Source organism: Danio rerio, chromosome 23, assembly GCF_049306965.1.
Source record: "Danio rerio strain Tuebingen ecotype United States chromosome 23, GRCz12tu, whole genome shotgun sequence".
Taxonomy (NCBI): Eukaryota; Metazoa; Chordata; class Actinopteri; order Cypriniformes; family Danionidae; genus Danio; species Danio rerio.
The window spans coordinates 29,102,744-29,122,500 of NC_133198.1; the positions used below are offsets into that span (position 1 = coordinate 29,102,744).

Consider the following 19,757-nt stretch of genomic DNA (forward strand, 5'->3'; position numbering starts at 1 on the left):
TTCTTCAAGTTATAAAAGTACTGCTGTCGGTCAAACAGTGTTTTGCGGTGACCAGTGACGCACACTGACTTTTTTTCTCTCTGCAAAAAGTCATAGCATAAGACTTTTGTCGGATTGTGCAGCAACTGCAAAAAACAAACAAATGCAAACAGGTGCTGACATTTATATAGATGTTTTGTAGTGGTTGGAGAAAACCACTACAATGTGGTGGTTTAATGAGGTAGCAAAGCAGGTTATAGAATTAAAGAACGCTGGTTATTTCCAGGAGTCGCGAAGACTGAAGCAGCTGCACTATGTGAACTGGCCTGATCACGGTGTTCCTGACTCTATTCCTGCCATCCTGGAGCTTCTGCAGGAGATGCGCATTTACCAGGACAACGAGGAAATTCCCATCTGCATCCACTGCAGGTATATATTCTGTGGTTATATTGTGGCCAAGCTTTGGAGACCATGAATGCAAGATAATGACAGAAACTGATTGCTCGCATTGATGACCTTGAAAGATGCCCACCTCTATTTATATACCTATGAAACGTGTAGGTGGTTGACCAACGACGAGCAAATACACCAACAACCCTCTCATATAGTGATAGTTGCAACAATGCTTCACACACAGGCTAGTGACTGTATTTATTTGCGTATGTTAGAAACATTCATTAATTTCCTTTTCAGCTTAGTCACCCTATTAATCTGGGGTCGCCACAGCGGAATGAACCGGCAACTTATCCAGCATATGTTTTACGCAGTGGATGCTCTTCCAGCAGCAACCCATCACTGGGAATCATCCATACACACTCATTCATTCACACACATATACTACTAACAATTTAGCTTACCCAATCACAGTACCACAGGTCTTTGGACTGTGGGGAAAAACGGAGCACCCAGAGGAAACCCCCACAATCAGAACATGCAAACTAAACACAGAAATGGCAACAGAACAGACGGCTTGAACCAGCGACCTTCTTGCTGTGAGACAATTGTGCCACCCACTGTGCCAACGTGACATCCCCATGTCAGAAACATAAGAATTTAAATTATGCTTTCTGACTAATAAAGCAACTTAGGTTAAAAAAAATTAAATAAATGGGATTTACTTCAATCTACTTTAAATTCTAAACATGGATCTCAGGTTAATAAGGAAAATCTCAATGTCAAGAACTAGTAGCAATATTAGTAGAATTTCACAAAAAGTCTCTTTCTAACAATTTATTGTTTTTTTTTTTGTACTCTTGGTTTGATCATTATTTATTTACCCTTATTTGAAAATTAAAAAAATCGAAATAATTTAAAATAATTTTCTTTATTTTTATTAATTAATATTTAAATATAAATAATCCAAATTGTTGTTCAAATGTTCAACAAAGTAACCTTTTTCCAAAAATTTCCTGTTATTGCTAAAAACCCATACATGATGAAGCTGATACGAAAATTGCATTTCATCCTAATAAAGGAGCACATTTTTATTATAATTAAATTGTCAACTTTACTGTTTCAAATAACTTTTGTGAAAATAAATTATCAAAATATGGGTTGCTAAAATAACTGTACTGTAATTTGTTTGATATATATATATATATATATATATATATATATATATATATATATATATATATATATATATATATATCAAGTATATATATATATAAGTATTTTCAAAAAAGTGGTTAATTCCAATGAATTTATACTACTTTAGTATGAAATGTACGATTTTAAATAAGGCATATTTCCAAACCCCACTCAAAAATGAATAAGAATGTACAATTTAATATAAATGAATTAGCCATGAAATAATAAAAAAAATTTTACCCTTCAAATGTTTAATAAAGAAACGTTTTTGCCAATAATTTCCTGTTACTGCTAAAAGCCCAGTACATGCTGAAGCTTGTATTTTGTCTAAATAAATGAACAAATTTTAAATACAAGTAAATTGTCAACTTCAATGTTTCAAAAAACTTTTGTGAAAATAAATTGTCAAAAAATGGGTTGCCGAAATAATGGTCGCCATATTTATTGATATAAAGATGAAACAACATACTTATTCTGACTTGTTCTTTTTAAACTATATAAAAGAATAAGTAATCATACAACTTTTTATTCATTCATTCATTCATTTTGTGACTTTATTAATCTGGGATCACCAAAGAGGAAGGAGCTGCCAACATCTCCAGCCTATGTTTTATGTAGTGGATGCCCTTCTAGCTGCAACCCATCACTGGGAAACATCCATACACGCCCATTCACACTCACACACTACTGACAATTTAGCTTACCCAATTCATCTATACCACATGCTTTTGGAGTTGTGGGGGAAACAAGAGCACTCGGAGGAAACCCATGCTGCCCATACACCATTTTATTACATTTTAAATCATTTAAAAACTTTAATTAATAAATTGCAAACACACACACACACACAAAACTAAGCAGATCAGCGCAAATTAATTCTGATTTTATATTTATTTCACATTTTGCCATGTTATACTTTGTCACTCTCCTTTGAACCACTAGGTTTACCCTTTTCCATTAAAATGTTTTAATCATTCATCAAGTTATTCATTTATTTTTCTTCGGCGTCGCTTTATTTAATCATGTACAAAAATTGCTAGAGCACCTTATTTCTTTTATACATTTTGATAGGGACAGTTCAGAACAAGTGTGTTGTTATATGACTCCACATTTTGTGACGTTGTATACCAGTGGTCACCAAACTTGTTCCTGGAGGGCCGGTGTCCTGCAGATTTTAGCTCCAACCCTAATCAAACACACCTGAACAAGCTAATCAAGGTCTTTCTAGGTATACTTGAATCTTCCATGCAGGTGTGTTGAGGCAAGTTGGAGGTAAACCCTGCAGGGACACCAGAACTCCAGGACCGAGATTGGTGACCCCTGTTGTAAACTGTAACTTATACTGCACTTGAGAGTTTCAAAGTTTAAATATGAGAAAATAAAGCTGTATTTTCGTTGTGCCTCATACTCTTGGGACTCTTTGTGGATTTGCAGTGCGGGCTGTGGAAGAACAGGTGCATTGTGCGCCATTGACTACACCTGGAATCTACTGAAGAGACAGGTAAAAATTCAAAGCATCTTCATTAGACTGGCATAAAAATAAAGAGGACACAAAAGAGCACAAACATTTCTGACAAAAGATGTTCAGATGTTAATCTATATCTTGACAAAGTTTTGATCTTATTTGTTCTCCATTAGATAATACCAGAGGATTTTAGCATTTTTGAGCTGGTAAAGGGCATGCGCACACAAAGGCCCTCAGTGGTTCAGACTAAGGTAACCAAGTTTCTCTTTAAATTACTGACATCAATTTAAACTCCATTTGGCCTAATGATGATTCCTTTTTTCCTCAAAGGAACAATATGAACTAGTTTACAGAACAATTAAGTTGCTGTTTGAAAGATATCTGGCAGCACTTGAAGCACCAAGTAACAAGGTTGGATGAGAACAAACTAAATACAACAAAGATGCCAAATATTACATTTCCCACACATCACAGTAAATGAAAAAATAATGTTATCATTCATCAGGTGCCAGATTCCTCCTCTCCTGCCATGTTAAGCAGTGGAAGTGAACTCTCAGATATCAGCGATTTCAGCGATCAGGAACAAACTGAGCACAGGTTTGAGGAGATTTCTCCATTTAATACTATTTTATTCAGGTTTTTAAAAAGTAGCTTAACTACAAATAAACATACATTCACCATCTAATTATCTTCATCTTCTTTTTGTTTCTTTTTTCTTAATTTAAAATCTTCTTTTAAAAATTGCTTTTGTCTCCAAAATGAAATTTAAAGGTGGCCAACGTTTTGGAGTGCACTGACTTTTAGAGGGCCGGTGTCTTGCATAGCTTAGCTCTAACTTTCTTAAACACACCTGCCTGCAGGTTTCTAGTATACCTAGAAAGAGCTTGATTGGCTGGTTCATTCATTCATTCATTTTCTTTTCGACTTAGTCCCTTTATTAATCCAGGGTCGCCACAGCAGAAGGAACCGCCAATTTATCCAGAACATGTTTTATGCAGCAGATACCCTTCCAGCTGCAACCTATCTCTGGGAAACATCCATACACATTCACACTCATACACTACGGATACCTATACCGCATGTCTTTGGACTGTGGGGGAAACCGGAGCACCCGGAGGAAACCCACACGAATGCAGGGAGAACATGCAAATCCACACAGAAATGCCAACTGACCCAGCCAAGGCTCGAACCAGCGACCTTATTGCTGTGAGGCGACAGCACTACCTACTGCACCACTGTGTCGTTAATTGGCTGGTTCATCTGTGTTTAATGGGGGTTGGGACTAAAATATGCAGAACACCAGCCCTCCAAAACCGAGTTTGGACACTCCTGGTAGAGTAATATATATTAGTTTTTTTAAAAACGTAATGCCAGTTTTCCATTTATTGACTGTGACTCACTCTCCTGTCCCTGTGTTGAGAGAAATCAGGAGTTTGTTGTATACGATGTGTAAACATAAGATTTAGTTCTAGATTGTGAACGTATTTACTCTCTTACTTGCTCAAACACAGATTCTGTATCCTTTAACCTGAGGTTTATTTATGTCACATTTCACTTTCTATTAAAAAAGCAACAAGCAAGCCCAGTCTGGATAAAAAAAGTAACCATTACTTTCCTTTAAAAGTAACTAAGTACCATATTAAATTACTTTTTAAATATATTTATTGTGATATTTCATGTTTAAAAGTAATCTTTATGAATGATTGCTTTCAAAAAGTTTTCTCTACATGCTTGCCCATGTGCCATTGGTCACAACTAACATTAATGACTGGCACATTGTTGTCTCAATGTTGCTCAAGCAGACAGATCACAGTTTTTACACTTTTCAGAGAAATTAGCTTAATAATCTACTTGAATTCACACTTCATGCTGTAATTTGTTTGATATAGATATAATAAAACTAGCTCGATCTCATGAGGAATCATAACTATTTGAAGTATTTTCAGACAAGGGGTTCATTTGTATGAACTCATACGACTTAAGTATGAAAACGTACAATTTTTTAAAAGGAGGCATGTTTCCAAACCCCACTCAAAAACAAAGATTGTACAATTTAATATGAAATGATTAGCCATGAAATAAAAAAGTTATGAACTGCCATTAAACTGCATCGATTAAAACAATAAACAAACACTTGAAAACCTTCCACAATATGTTAGATGATGTGACAAATCAAACACAGCAGACGTGGGCTTTAAAAGACTTTATGCTAGAGGAAGAAAGTTTTCACAATAATAAAAAAAAAACATTATTTTTATGTAAACACCATTTAGATTTTTCTTTGCAGTTTCCTTGTTTTCCAGAATCAAGGTTTTTAAATAAAATATGTAGTCCAAAAATAAAGCTATCTGAGGGTTCTTTATAAGACAAAATTTAAATATCGATGTAATTTATTTGTGCACAGTCCATAGCATAAAAAACGAATTCAAAGCAAGCGTCATTTGAAACTGTGTGTGAACATGCTTTTGTTGATATTGTTCTTATAGGAATGATGAGATCCGAGTGGATGAATACAATCATGTTATGCAAAACAGCGCTTCTTGGCAACAGCCTCATTCACAACCATTCAGTCCAGAGGTCATGTCCAACAAACTCACTCCTGCAGACCTGCACAATGCAAGATGTGAATGGGTCCAGATCACAGACCAGAGCTCATTTATAGCACCAGTACTTCAAACTGACTTTACAACTTGTGGATCTCAAAAACCCGATGCGTCCACCAGCCTAAGCACAACTTCAACACAAGTTTCATGTTCAAATTATCCCATCAGCTTCGTAGAGGAACTGAAGCCGAATAAAGAGCATCTGGAATGGGTAGAAAACCAAGAAGCTAGTCCTGTTGTCAAAGATCACAACACTGTTATTCCCAGCACCCTCTGCCTAACTGTGGAAGATCCTTATTTTGGGCCCGAGTCTCCACCAGGTAGCAACAATCCCAGTGTTTTGAACTGTACGGCTCATGAAATCTGGACAGAGAAATCCTGTTTTACAATACCTAGTTTAGCTCTAAATAACCAGGCGTTGGAGATGCCAAAGCATGACTCCAATAACAAAGGTATGAACATTAGAGGCTGAACTGTCAATTGATTTACTGAACATGATTTAAGATAGACAATTTAAAGATTTATAATTTGTTTTAAGGTGGAAATACACTCTCATCTGATGAAGAAAGCCCTCCTCCTTTACCAGAACGAACTCCAGAGTCTTTTATAATGGCAGATGAAACTAGTGGTCAGTCCAATAATGGTCAGTTGTATTATTATTTACTTTTATGTGAATTTTAGTTTAGGATTAATTTGTTTAATGTTATATCTTTGACCAGATTTTGTTTTCAGCTTGTCAGTATTTTCAGCTTTAAGCATGGCAACTATTAAAAGTATTTACATCTAGTAGTGTAAAGTGTAAATTAAGTATAAAGGTTGTCATAATGCACTTTGCGAATCCAATGCATTCTGTCTTTTCTTAGGAAAATATAAACAAATGCCTTTAAACTAGGGCTGCACAAAATAACGTTTCAGCATCGATATAGCAATGTGATCATTCGCACTTTTTTTTGTTTTAATGAATTTACTTTCTGTTAAAAAAACGTATTGCAAAAAAAAAACACTATTTCAGTACAAATTGTTACATATAATCATTGATGTTGTTTTTTTTTTAAAGAGAACACAAAAATCATAAAAAATGGGGAAAAAAAGTAAAAAATAACTTGTGGAAAAGAAAAATGGAAACAGGAGTAGGCATGGGCCGGTATAAGATTCTGACGGCATCATAACCTTAGATAAAAATATAACGGTTTTACAGTATCATGGTAATGTCATTACTGCTCTAAAATGTTTAGGTAGAAAACAAAACATGTTTACATGTTTTAAACATGTTTACATGTTTAATATATTTTATTTTTTGAAAGATTTTAAATATGTTGGGGCAGTAAACATGTCAGGCTAAATAAAGAAAATGAATTCTTGACCTCTGCTGTCTTTAGTAGTTTCAAAAACACTGATTTCTTTACAATTTAAAATGACATATTTGGATATATTTTCTGCTAGAGATACTGTTGTCCTTAAAAACAAATAAAAATATGAATAAAAAATCTTATAATCTTATAAAAAAAATATAATCTTACCTTTATAACGGTATTACAGAAAATTTTGGCGGTTTTAAGACTTATTCAAACCGCGGTATACCTTGAAACCTGTTATCATCCCATGCCTAAACAGGAGTAATAGAAGTGTACAGAAAATTACGACCAACTGAATGCAGTTATTCAACAATTACAATTAGATGAATTAGTTCTTCGCAGAAGCAGAAATCAGCCACCGCCTTTACCAGTGCGGGGTTAACTCACATGCAGGGAAAGTAATTGAAAAAAAATCATCCTGGAAAAAAAAGATCAATTATAGGTTCTGAATGTCATTTTCGATTACTTTTCAATTAATCTCCCAGCCCTGTGTAGAACAATATTTTAAACTATATTAATTTTAATTATTCCACTTTATTTCAGTATCTGCCCATGCCAATATATAGAGTGCTGCATTTTTTTGTTTTGAAATTAAAGTGCATTGATTTTAGTTTTGTTTTAGTAAGCAGTTTTATTAGTTTTTCACTTACTTGCATTTCATTTCATGCTTTTTTAGTCTCTTGTATTAACTTTTTCCTGATTATTTTTAAACATTTAAAACAATGTATCATCTAATTTCTAGAAAAGAGTGAAACCAGTGAGCTGCTAACTCTGGTGATCCCAACCAGCACCAGTTCTGAGAGTGTCAACAGAGGTGAGCAATAATGCAAAATCCAACATTTGTCTCTATAGAGGAAGATATGTGTGGTGGTCTTCAATGTACAGCACGTAACTGTTCCTGTTTTCTCTAAAAAGACAACCCACCTTCACCTGTACCCCCTTTGCCAGAAAGAACTCCGGAGTCTTTTGAAATGGCCATGGATGCGGGTATGACTGAGCATGGATAAACCATCATATTTATTCTGGTTACTTCTTTACAACTTATCTAATTTTCATTTAATTTTCAACAGACTTGGTACAAAATGTGACCCAGGAAAAACCCCAGGAGGTTGTAATGAGAGTTGGGAAATCATTAGAATGGTCCGGGCAAACAAATGAAGGTCAGACAGATATGAAACGATCGTGGTCCAGGAGCAAGGTGAGTGAATGAGTGATACATGTACAGAACCATAACAATCAATCTGAAAAAATGTAGATGTTTTGCTAAGTGTAACAAATATAATATTTATTAGAATACATAATAGGCTTGTTTTTTTTTTTTTTTTCAGAGCTTAAAACTTAGGATGTCACTTCCTGGTAAGTCAGTCAAATTTATATATATATATATATATATATATATATATATATATATATATATATATATATATATATATATATATATATATATAACTTTTTAAGATATCGTATAAATTTACCAACTTCTTTTTTTGTAGCATCATCTACTCCACTCAGCCCTATTACGATCACAAGTCACAGTCCTCCTCCTCTACTGTATAAGCATACACAAGGTAAGACTCCCTTACAGTTCAACAACAAAAATACTGCTGACTCATTTTAACTTGTAATATACTGTACCTGGGAAGTGTTTTAAACAGTGTTTGGTGACATTACCTGCAGAAACATGCAATATTGATGCAAACTAAACCAATACAACGGTACAAGACAGCAATCAAAACACTTAACGTTCGTTTTCAAACAAATCGAATTCAAGTTGATACACTTTGTACTAACTCTAGTAAGAAAGGTGAAGAAACCTACCTTATATAAAACAGTCCTATATAAAATTAACTGTGTTTAAATGTGCTAATTAAAAACTTTTCCACTGAAGGAAAATAATTAGCTTTGAGCACAACGCTAAGCAGATTATCTTTGAGAAACCTGAGGTGGATAATAGTTTGGTAACTTAACTCTTAAATGAACAACGTTATACAATTTTGTCGTCAAACAATTCTAGATAAAATCTTGTTGCTTTCACATACCTCCTCCTGCCCTGTTTCTAAGAATCATCCAACGTCATCCAAGAGTTGAAGTGTGTTCTCAAATTAAGAGCGAATCTTGTATGAATCTTAGGATGCAAGACACTCGCTGGTCGCCACCTACTGGTGATGATAGCATAAATTCAGTAGTCTCAGTAGTCAAACTCAAATGAGAATATTTGTTTGATAGAATTTAAATAAATATTTGGATAAATCAAAAATCCCTTAAATTTTTCTACTCAATGAATTTCGTTTTAATTTTCACACTTTTACAATGGAAGAATTGGAACGGAAGAAGCTATTCTTTCTGGAATTTACATTTTATTCTTACTGTAGGTCTAAATTTAGGCTATCTGTGATATTGACTAGCAAACCTTGCTGCATCCACGAGCAGATTTAACCAATAAGCGATGTAAGCAGCCGCTTAGGGCCCCAGGAAATTTGAGCCCGAATAAATATCTATAAGTATAAATTATACCTATAAACTATATCGATATATATGTATACAACATCGTTTTGTACCATATTTTGTATGGTGAGAGTTAAACAAATACAAATTTACGTAATTTAATATTATTTAATACACAATAAAATGTAATATTATTATAATAATGTAATCTTATGTAATAATAATAATAATAATAATAATAATAATAATAATAATAATAATAATACAAAACAAAGTATCCATCAGCAGTCTAGCGGTCAAAATTATATACAAATTTTTTATTTTTTTTTAGTTGTAAATTAATTTTAACAAAACTAATCATTTAAAATGTAGAGTTTGCATTAGTTTAAATTCCAAAAAGAAAATGGAGTGATATAAAACACAGCAATATAAATAAATATTAAATAAATGTTGAAAGGGTACATTTCAGGACTTGGGCCCTATGGCTGGAATTGCCCAAAACCACTAAATCCGCCCCTGGCTGCATCATAGATTTTCTTTGCAACACTAACTTCCTTTTTATTGCACTAACATTTTCATCAACTAAGAATATATGTGCTGTCATATATATATTATATATTATATATATAATTATTTTTATATATATATATATATATATATATATATATATATATATATATATATATATATATATATATATATATATATATATATATATATATATTTATATATATATATATATATATATATATATATATATATATATATATATATATTAATATAATATATGTACTGTCAGTGTTATTGTAATGGCTTTTTTTTGTTTTGTTTTTTTTTGCAACAGATACTTTTCTAGACATCTCAACATCACATGGACAGACATTTAACTCATTTCAAGGGAAAGGTACTACCACTATGTTTGTTTCTAAAATTAAACATACAACATACAACATTAATGTCAAAAATTCAACAAAAAAAGTTTTGCTGTTTTTTTTCCTTAAAGAAAGTCTAACTCCACCACTTCCCGAAAGGACTCCAGAATCCTTCATTTTGCACACGGAGAAAGGTGCAGTATACAGAACTAGTGTAGAGAAAATAACTGCATCTACACTGCTTGTCGTTTATCATATATTGCATGATTTTATTTTCATTAAAGTGTCCAACAACAGCGCCCCCTGTCAGCCAGTTGAAGCAGAGCAGTACAGAGGGAGAGTGGGAACATCATCTGAATGGTCAGGAACTTCCCAGCCCAAATCATCGGTGGCACATACATGGAGCCGAAGCAAGGTCACACACACAATTTTTAACAGTCATATGCTACATACTAATTAACATAAACTTTTTAACATTTAGGAGCACACTAGTACAGCTCTCCTCAAATCATACACAGCTATGCAAGAAATGGACTAAAGAAATAAAAATAAACAATATGTAAATATATATATATATATATATATATATATATATATATATATATATATATATATATATATATATAATAATTTTTAATGACAATATTGTTTTGTGAATAAAATACAATTTTGTATTTTCTTTAAACAACTGATGACATTTAAATGTTTTTATTAAATGTTCATAGTTTATTATATATACACTACCAGTCAAAAGTTTGGGGTCACATTTTTTTCATATTTTGTTTTATTTTTTAAAGAAAATTATTGTGTTCATCAAGGCGACACAAAAATGGATGAATTGTTAAATATCTATTAAAGGTTTTAATAACTGCTTTCTTATTGTATGTAGTTTCAAATGAAAATATTACTCCAGTCATTATTGCTTTTATTACTATTAGTTATAATATATTGTTATTATTATTGTTAATAATAATGACAATGCTTTAACAGAACAGTTAAGAAATTAATATTTGGTAAAATAACCCTAATTTTTAATTACAACAAATACAAAAAATAATTATTCTGACCATAATATATACTGTATACAAAGAGAGAAAGAGAGAGAGAGAGAGAGAGAGAGAGAGAAACATTTAGCTTAAATGAATCATTGTAAATATTCTGACTATTATTATTTATTATTACTGTTTTATTCAAAAATATTGACTGTTAAATGTACAGTTTATTCTAATTTGTTATTTAATTATTATTATTATTATTATTACTAATATTCTTTTTACTACTACTACTATTTACTGTGTTTAAATATATATATATATACATACATACACACACACATTATATATATATATATATATATATATATATATATATATATATATATATATATATATATATATATATATATATATATATATATATATATATATATATATATATATACATACATATATATATACATATATTAGCATAAATGAGTACACCCCATTTTGAAGATTTTTCCACCATTAGTCAGTGCATATGGGTTATATATATATTGGTTCATTGAAACAAAACAGTTTTATTAAACAGATATATTTATTTAAATAAATTTTTAGTCACAGAACATCTTTAGAAATGAAAAGCTAACACAATTAAATTCATGCAAACTATTGCAAACTGCAACATTACAGCAAAATTTAATACATTTTTTGTTTTTCTTGATTTGTGCTATTTATATTTTATTTAATATTTTCCTCTAAAATATAAATTTGGGCTACTACTTTTTGAACCATAAATGTTATTTAAAAAGTTATTTTATTAAATAAGCTCCAAATTTGGCTTCAGTGCTGATTAAACTAATGTACATGCACAAATATAATATTGTAAAGCATCCTGTAGAAAATATGAATTTAAATAAGAGATTTGTGGGGGTGTACTCATATATGCTGAGCATTGTATGTTCTTTTTAATGTAAATTTTATAAATGCTTTGGCAATACATCTGTAACATTTTTCATTGAAAGATTTTAAATAAACGTTAACATTAAAACCAATATTAACATTAAAACTCACACCCAATTAATCGAATACCAAGTTTAAGTATTTCAAATGGTCTTAATTTTTTCCATACCTGTATGTATCAGGCTATATGTGCTGTGCTATGACTTTCCTATTTATGACCAATTCTTGAATCATTTTTGTCAAATGTGTCTTTTTTTCACAGAGTGTCAGAGCAAAAGGTTCAAAACAAGGTAGGTTGGTGTTTCCATTGTGTCCTCCCACACCTCAACCACAATGTGTCATGCTCAAGCAAAGTTGCCCTCTCATGTACTCTGTAGTGTTTGTCACTGTGCGACAGAGATAAAGAGGGCATGCTATTATTGGTCGTCTGTGTACACAGCTGTGTTTAATTTTACAGAGCCTTTTTCTGTGGCTCCGCTGTCTCTGCCCGTCTCTGTAACCACGCCAACCATAGGCCAAGGTGAGTGACAGCACAAATCCTCTGACAGTGATGGACATCAGTTCACGAAAATGCATATGCAAGACCATATAACCTCAGTTTATTGCTCTTTTGCTAATAAAGTAGAGCACCAGATGGGATACAGCAATCAGTTAGCAGCAACCGGGCTATTGGAGAACCAGTCAAACAAAGGGGCAGAGAAAACTTCACTGGTCAGCAAAGCAAGGAGCAAGGTTCAACTTCTTAAGTCTCTAAATTTTGGAACATGTTGTAAAGTGTTTGACATGACAATGGCATTAAAAACATAAAGTTACAGTGCTCTGCATAATTGAGTACACCCCATTTTGAAAATTAATATTTGTAGTCATTTCTTAGTGAATTGGCAATGTATTTTAGTGCATTAAAACAAGTTTATTAAACTGATATATTTATTACAATTATATTTTAGTGACCAAATATATTTATAAATTGAAAGATAATACAATTAAATTCAGGCAAAATATTGCAAAAAAAATATATATATATTACAACCTACAAAATGTTTGCCTCTCTTGATTTTTCTTCTTTTCTAAATTTTTTCTATAACATATAAATTTAGGTGTACTAGTTTTTGGACTGTTATCATAAGTTATTTTGATAGATACGCTCCAGTATTGGCTTCAGTACATTGTATGGCTTCCTGTTAAAATATGAATTTCAAAGATAGATTTGTAAGGGGTGTGCTTATATATGCTGAGCACTGTATTTTTATTGCAATTTGCAAAATTCATTTTTTTTTGTTTTTTATTAAACTTACATACTAAAAATGTTTAGCCTGATGCACTTTAAAAGGGCCAGATTCCACTACACTGCTTTTCAGTGCCTTTCTATGTAAATGTGATAAATGGACATTGTACTCGTCACATCTTTTTCTGCATCTCAAGCACAAGCGCTGAAATTTTAAGACACTATATCAAGCTGAAAAATGCACATTGCAGTACATCTAGCATTTTTTGACAACTTTAACTCTTGTTTACATAGAACAGGTTTTTCCATTACGTTGCATTGCATTGAAATAGTTTTGTTTTGTATTAGTGCCAGATAAACAAATACCTGTTTTACATATTTTTTGAAAATTTTAAAAAGTGAGATGCTGCATTCTTTTCTCACGTCAAGCATCAGATTGCATTGCTCTCCCAATGAATGCAATTTTTACACCCAAACAATGGGTTAAAAATGTAATTAAAAATCAGTTTGTTTTAGTTAAAATTTTGCCCATGCGATAAATAGGCACACCTGACTGTTGTGTTTGTGTATGTTGCAGCAAACTGCACATTTAATTATTGCACAATACATTGTGTCAGGTTAAATGCTACTGCATTTTGTGAAAGCTACTGCATCCTTTAAGAGCCTTTTTTCAGATTTTCTATTATTTTATCTACAGTATGTAATCATGCACTACAAAGATGTGTCACATTGCACTTGCATCTTTCTGTGTAATTACAAAAATGTGGCATGCAATTTTTAAGAGCGAAAACCGGTTCTGGTTGAATAGTCTGTTGTGTAGAGACAGATCCTTGCAAATTCATTATGTGTTTCTTTTCTATTGCAGAGTTTCAAGCTTTTAAAAGGAAAACAGAAGCGTATGTATAATAAACTTTTCTACATTTCATGCTGCTTAAATCTGTTTAATAGAATTTAAATAAAATATACATTTGATGGATAAAAAGGTTTTAAAGTATGAAAATAAAAAAAGGTGATACAGTTGTATTTATTTCTGTCATTTACAAGTGTTTTGTATGAGCAAAGTATAAATACCAACGTTTTATGAATATTTGTTTTATATATAATTTGTTTTATATATAATATATATAATTTATATAATATATGTTTTCATGAATATTTAGAGAAAAAAGACCCTTTATTTATATTCATTTATTGATTTTCTTTTCGGCTTAGTCCCTTTATTAATCTGGGGTTGCCACAGCGGAATGAACCGCCAATTTGTCCAGCCTGTTTTTACACAGCAGATGCCCTTCCATCTGCAACCCATCTCTGGGAAACATATATATATATATATATATATATATATATATATATATATATATATATATATATATATAAAAGCAATATCACACGAGTAGCAGTGTAATATGGCCGTATATCGGCACATGTGGGACGCGTGCGTCGGGTCGAGGCCGCAGGCCTTAGTGTCTCACCAGTGACGATATACAGCCATATCTTACTGTTACGAGTGTGATATTGCATTTATACAATAGTTGACGGCACAATCGTGTATATAAAATGTATGAGGAACTACTTTCTTCCTCCACTCATTCACATCTGCAGCTGACCGTAGGAACAGCAGAAATAGTTGCCAGTTCACAGACATCACTTCAGAGCTAGTATTTGAATGATTCTCTAGTGTGAAGACTAAATTGATAACAAAACAAGTGATATTAGCTCAAGTTTTAAGATTATAATGCTGAACGGTATGAAATACCATCAATCTACAGAGATTTCCCAGTATTTCTCTTTTGCAAACAGGATATTGAAATTAATCCTGAAAAAATAATGTATAAATACAGCACTACAAAATACAAAAGAGAGAGATCGACTTAGAATGTCACTTACCTGATTTATTAGGATTTGTTCAGCTGTAGTTTGAAATTTTTGAAAGTTTTGTAGTTTTGAAAGAAAAAGCTGTTTTTCTCCTCTAAGCACTTATGCGATCTCTGTCTCCTGTGGCAGAACGTCAACTATCACTTTCTTTGGTCTGCTCAAACAGGCTGATGGCAGACGATCCACTGAATCTGATGCTCCGAAATTATAAATATTTTAAAATAGGTACTATCCTTATAAATAAACTGCATAGTTGCAATCTACACAACTACATTCTCGACTAAAAAAGACCTAAAAGTATATTCACTTCAACAGCAGCAATATTTGTCAAAGTGTCCTCTGCTTGTTGCTGTATGTGGGCAGAGTAATACACAAGGGTGAAGAGGCTGTACAAGTGCTATTATTTGCAGAATATCGCATGGCTATTGCATATTGTTGGCTATCAGTCAATCAGATTCAAGAACCAGAGAAAACTTTTGTGTGTGTGTGTGTATATATATATATATATATATATATATATATATATATATATATATATATATATATGTAAATATTGTAAATATGTGTGTGCGTATGTATGCATACACACACACACACACCTGTATGGAGTTGAATAATTTTGGGCTAGACTACATTACAGTAAACTTTCTATAAATATGAAAATCACTTTATATTCAATGTAATGCCCATCAAAGGAGAAAAAAAGCAGCTGTTTGAGGCTTTAACGTCATGTTACTGTTATTTGTAGCAAAAACGGCTCCGCCTCCAGTTCCATCTTCAGCCTCATCTACAGCCCCGCCTCAGCCTGTCCCAACTTATGGTCCTGTGGGATTATTATTTTGTAAGTCATCTCTTGGTTTCATTACACAGTTTTTTTTTTTTTTTTTTACAGAGAGTGGAGATCAAAATGAGAAAACAACCTACCATTTCCCAAACTTCAAGGTCATTGATTAGTCCTGCTTGAAGTTATCTTAATATAAGTAAATGAGCAGTTTTTAAACCCATTTAATTAGTTATATATCCTGACTTCACAACTGAATCAGCCAGCAAATTATTTTACATGCAGGATAATAAGCCCCGACACAGAAAAGTGAATAAAGCAGTTCCGGGAAGCTAGAAACAATGCAATGGCATCCCAGAGACCTGATGTAAACCTGATTAAAAATTTCTGAAAAATCAATAGAGGCAAAGTTATGGCTAAAGAACACTACAGAGTCAGTGAACTGTGGAAGAGACTGAAGATCAAAGTCACAGCATAGCAGTAACTCAGGCTCAAGTCATTTAAAACAGTGACCTATCATTTTTTGTTCTCTCATTTTTCTCTCTTTATATAACTTCAAATTAATGTGATTTGAGAGAGATTTGAAAAGCCACCACCAGATGGAGCTACTCCATTCTCTAGATTTCTTTCATATTGATTTATCAGTGCCATCCTAATACATGACTGATGACTCTGTGTTTACTTTTCTATCTTCACAGCTTTTGGAACTCGTTTTGGAAAGCCAAAAGGACCTCGAAATAAGCCAGAAACCTGGGTCTAGCTCATACAAAAGGTTAACAACAACGAAAAAAAAAAAAAAAGCCTCACATGCAAGTGTAACAGAAGATTTTCTGAGAAAAGATTTCTTTCAGCTTTAGAGAGACTGTGTTTTTCAGGGATATCAGATTAACCTCACAGAATAGATGGACATTTATAAAGACTGTGCCTTTGTCAATGACTTCAACATCTTTAAAAGGTATAGCAGCCTTTTTAAACAGCATGTTGCAAATATATTTAAGCAACTCAAATGTAAATAAAATGATTGCATGTGTGCAACTAAAAATAATAAAAGGGATGAATGTACTGGAAAGTAGACACTTCTGTAATCTTATAACATTTTAATGTATTTTATAATGTACACAGTTGTAAGCAACCATAGCCAGTCCACCTTTTGGGTCACATCAAGTCAGCCTTATTTCCGGAAGATGCCAGAAGATTATGTGAATAGCTTTTGTAAAGTGTATGGTCCATGACCACCTGTGTTTCCACTCATCGACATATTTTCAATTCCTGCTGCAGTCAGAGAGTCTTCTTTAAGAAATGCTTGACCTCGGTACACTCATAAAATGGTTTATTTTAAAAAAATACAGAAAAAGTCTATGCATTCCATTGCATTTTTACACAATTGAAAAGATCCACATGACAGTTCTATTAAATGTGACTTAGCATTTACAAAACATTACTTTGACTATGCTCATAATCGACCATCTAATTAGTCCTTAAAAATCAATGAAGTCAAAAAACCTTTATACAAATATCAAACAGAGCAAATAATGAATCAAACACACAGAGCATGCCTTGATCCCTAAGTGGATTTGTCCTATGTTACAAACGACCATCAAAAACCTGATCAACACAAAACAAAAAAGAAACTAGCTGCCAAAAGTCAGAAGAAACATAGAACGCTAAACCTTAAATATATCGTGAAATGGTGAGGTGGAAAAGCATAATGTGTGTGTGTTGTTGAGCAAAGGACGTGTCTAAAACCGTGTAGATGAGAAGATTCATCAGTGGATGGGATATTCAAGGTGAAAGCGTGAAGTGTTTTATTAAACAAATGCTAATATGCAGAATCTGAAACGGAGGAAGTGCCACGAAATTATTGTTATTTAGGTTTTCACACCTGCATATTTAATCTTAACCTTAATTACAATAAAAAAAGGGAAATATAAGAAGCTGATTTGATCAATATTGCACAATGTTTTACTATACGGTGTCTTTTTTTCCCCGTTCTCATCATTTAAATGATCACCTGCTGTTGATTCTGGATTAGTAGAATTTGTCTCTGTGATTTTTACGCACAAATACCCAATCATCACTTATTGCCAGACTATGAACTTGCATCTCAATGAATGCTTTGTACAACTTGAATAACATCAATTAGCTTAATAGCAGACGATTAAAGACGTGAGAAAAGGCACTCGTTTATACGGGATGCGTTTGATTAGATCGTTTTGTTGAAAGCATAATCAGTGTGGACTGATTTTCTTGCTGGTGTGAAATTACATTCAAATCAGTCATTAGCAATACTTGGCGTCAACAGAAAAATTACTGCCCATAACCATTAAATAATAAAAAGTTGCCTGCTTTAAGACTTATATCGGTTCAGAGGAAACACATGGACATGTGCGAAAAGATGTCTGACAAGCAACTACACTCAAGAAGTGAAAGCTAAATTGCACTCATCAGACTAAATCGGATAGCATAGTCAGCCTAGAATGCGTATCATAAATTACTATGGACAGCTCAAACACGTAGGAAACAAGTGTTATGCAACAGCATATTTCTTCTGCTACTATACTCATAAATAAATATCAAATGCCTTTCGGGTTTGATTTGGGGAGTAGATTATGGGAAGATCAACATACCATAACAGTGCTCTTGTACAAGAAATGCGCAGGAATTTATTCAGATGTGTATTATATTTGCACTCACTGATTTTTAGAAGCAAAAGAAAGTCAACAAATGCTCAAAACGAAACAGGGTTAATCATGTGGGAGATTTTTAAAAACGATGACATGTCAAAAGACAAACAAAACAGAGAAAAATGAAGAAAACCAAAGCACAAGTTAAAAAATGAGAAGATATTTCAGCTCGACTCTAAAACTACTCAATAACACGAGCGAGAATCATGCGTGAAATCTGAATGGAAGCTTATTCATTACATGAAGCTCTTGATACTTGATATCAGAATTACAGGTTCAACAGCTCAGTGTAATCTGAATGCATGGATTAGATTACTTTCAAAAGAAACACAGTAGTAGGAGACTTGACCAAAATGAAAAAAGGCATCAGTATGTTGCCCCTGAGTGCAGGTTTGGTTATTATTATTATTATTATTACACTTTCATCTAAATTTCTGCTTAAGTTTGGACTAAGGTGGAAAAGGTCTTCCAAAACGTCCAAAATAAAAACATAAAAAAAAGAAAAAAGCACAACGGCTTCTACATACATTATAGACAGAAAACTAACATATGACATAGAAATTCTTAAAAGACTGAATATTCAGGACAAAAAAAATAAATAATTAAAACGAACAAACGAAAGTCCTATATCTCCTGCATACATGAGAGGTAATGCACAGGCTCCTCTTGTAGATTTACGGCTTCTTTTCCTTCAAGCCAAGCGGTTTCATCCAAAAACCAGAGCATGATCAATGAAAATAAGCAGTATTTGACATGAAACCGATACCTACTTGCTAGTCTAGCTTAAATACATCATTTACTTCAGACTGACATGGGGGAAAAAAAACTAAACGTAAAATAAGACTATTTATTTTTCTCTTTTAAGATATGATTGCTGCTCTCCACTTGTGACAGGCACTTTTTTCCCCTCACTTTTTGTTAGTAAAAACCAATTAGCAGATCA

General features: G+C 32.6%; 3 protein-coding genes across 12 annotated transcripts in view; 1 reads left to right on the plus strand and 2 right to left on the minus strand.

The window, feature by feature from the left end:
* Positions 1–9,085, minus strand: part of LOC137489130 (transmembrane domain-containing protein TMIGD3) — a 36,666-nt gene extending 27,581 nt beyond the window's left edge. For all 6 annotated transcript variants that reach the window (XM_068216910.2, XM_068216909.2, XM_073939032.1 and 3 more), the window contains exon 1: positions 9,032–9,085. In XM_068216910.2, coding sequence (XP_068073011.1) covers positions 9,032–9,059 — 28 coding nt within the window. In that variant the 5' untranslated portion in view covers positions 9,060–9,085. The remainder of the gene's footprint in view (positions 1–9,031) is intronic.
* ptpn22 (protein tyrosine phosphatase non-receptor type 22) overlaps positions 1–17,193 on the plus strand; it is a 32,447-nt gene extending 15,254 nt beyond the window's left edge. The window contains 22 exon segments of one of the 5 annotated variants that reach the window (NM_001099420.1): positions 266–408; positions 3,004–3,070; positions 3,208–3,285; positions 3,365–3,445; positions 3,540–3,631; positions 5,521–5,795; positions 5,838–6,089; positions 6,176–6,280; positions 7,735–7,806; positions 7,908–7,979; positions 8,063–8,190; positions 8,321–8,348; positions 8,486–8,560; positions 10,282–10,341; positions 10,441–10,503; positions 10,594–10,724; positions 12,512–12,539; positions 12,707–12,769; positions 12,872–12,981; positions 14,340–14,370; positions 16,098–16,190; positions 16,829–17,193. In NM_001099420.1, the coding sequence (NP_001092890.1) occupies positions 266–408; positions 3,004–3,070; positions 3,208–3,285; positions 3,365–3,445; positions 3,540–3,631; positions 5,521–5,795; positions 5,838–6,089; positions 6,176–6,280; positions 7,735–7,806; positions 7,908–7,979; positions 8,063–8,190; positions 8,321–8,348; positions 8,486–8,560; positions 10,282–10,341; positions 10,441–10,503; positions 10,594–10,724; positions 12,512–12,539; positions 12,707–12,769; positions 12,872–12,981; positions 14,340–14,370; positions 16,098–16,190; positions 16,829–16,890 (2,109 nt within the window). In that variant the 3' untranslated portion in view covers positions 16,891–17,193. 5 annotated transcript variants of the gene reach the window in all.
* A 250-nt stretch (positions 17,194–17,443) lies between these two features.
* Positions 17,444–19,757, minus strand: part of rsbn1 (round spermatid basic protein 1) — an 18,154-nt gene continuing 15,840 nt past the window's right edge. Inside the window, exon 7 of the mRNA XM_021469974.3 lies at positions 17,444–19,757. This exon is cut by the window's right edge and continues 922 nt beyond it. The gene's annotated coding sequence lies outside the window, so the exon portion shown is untranslated.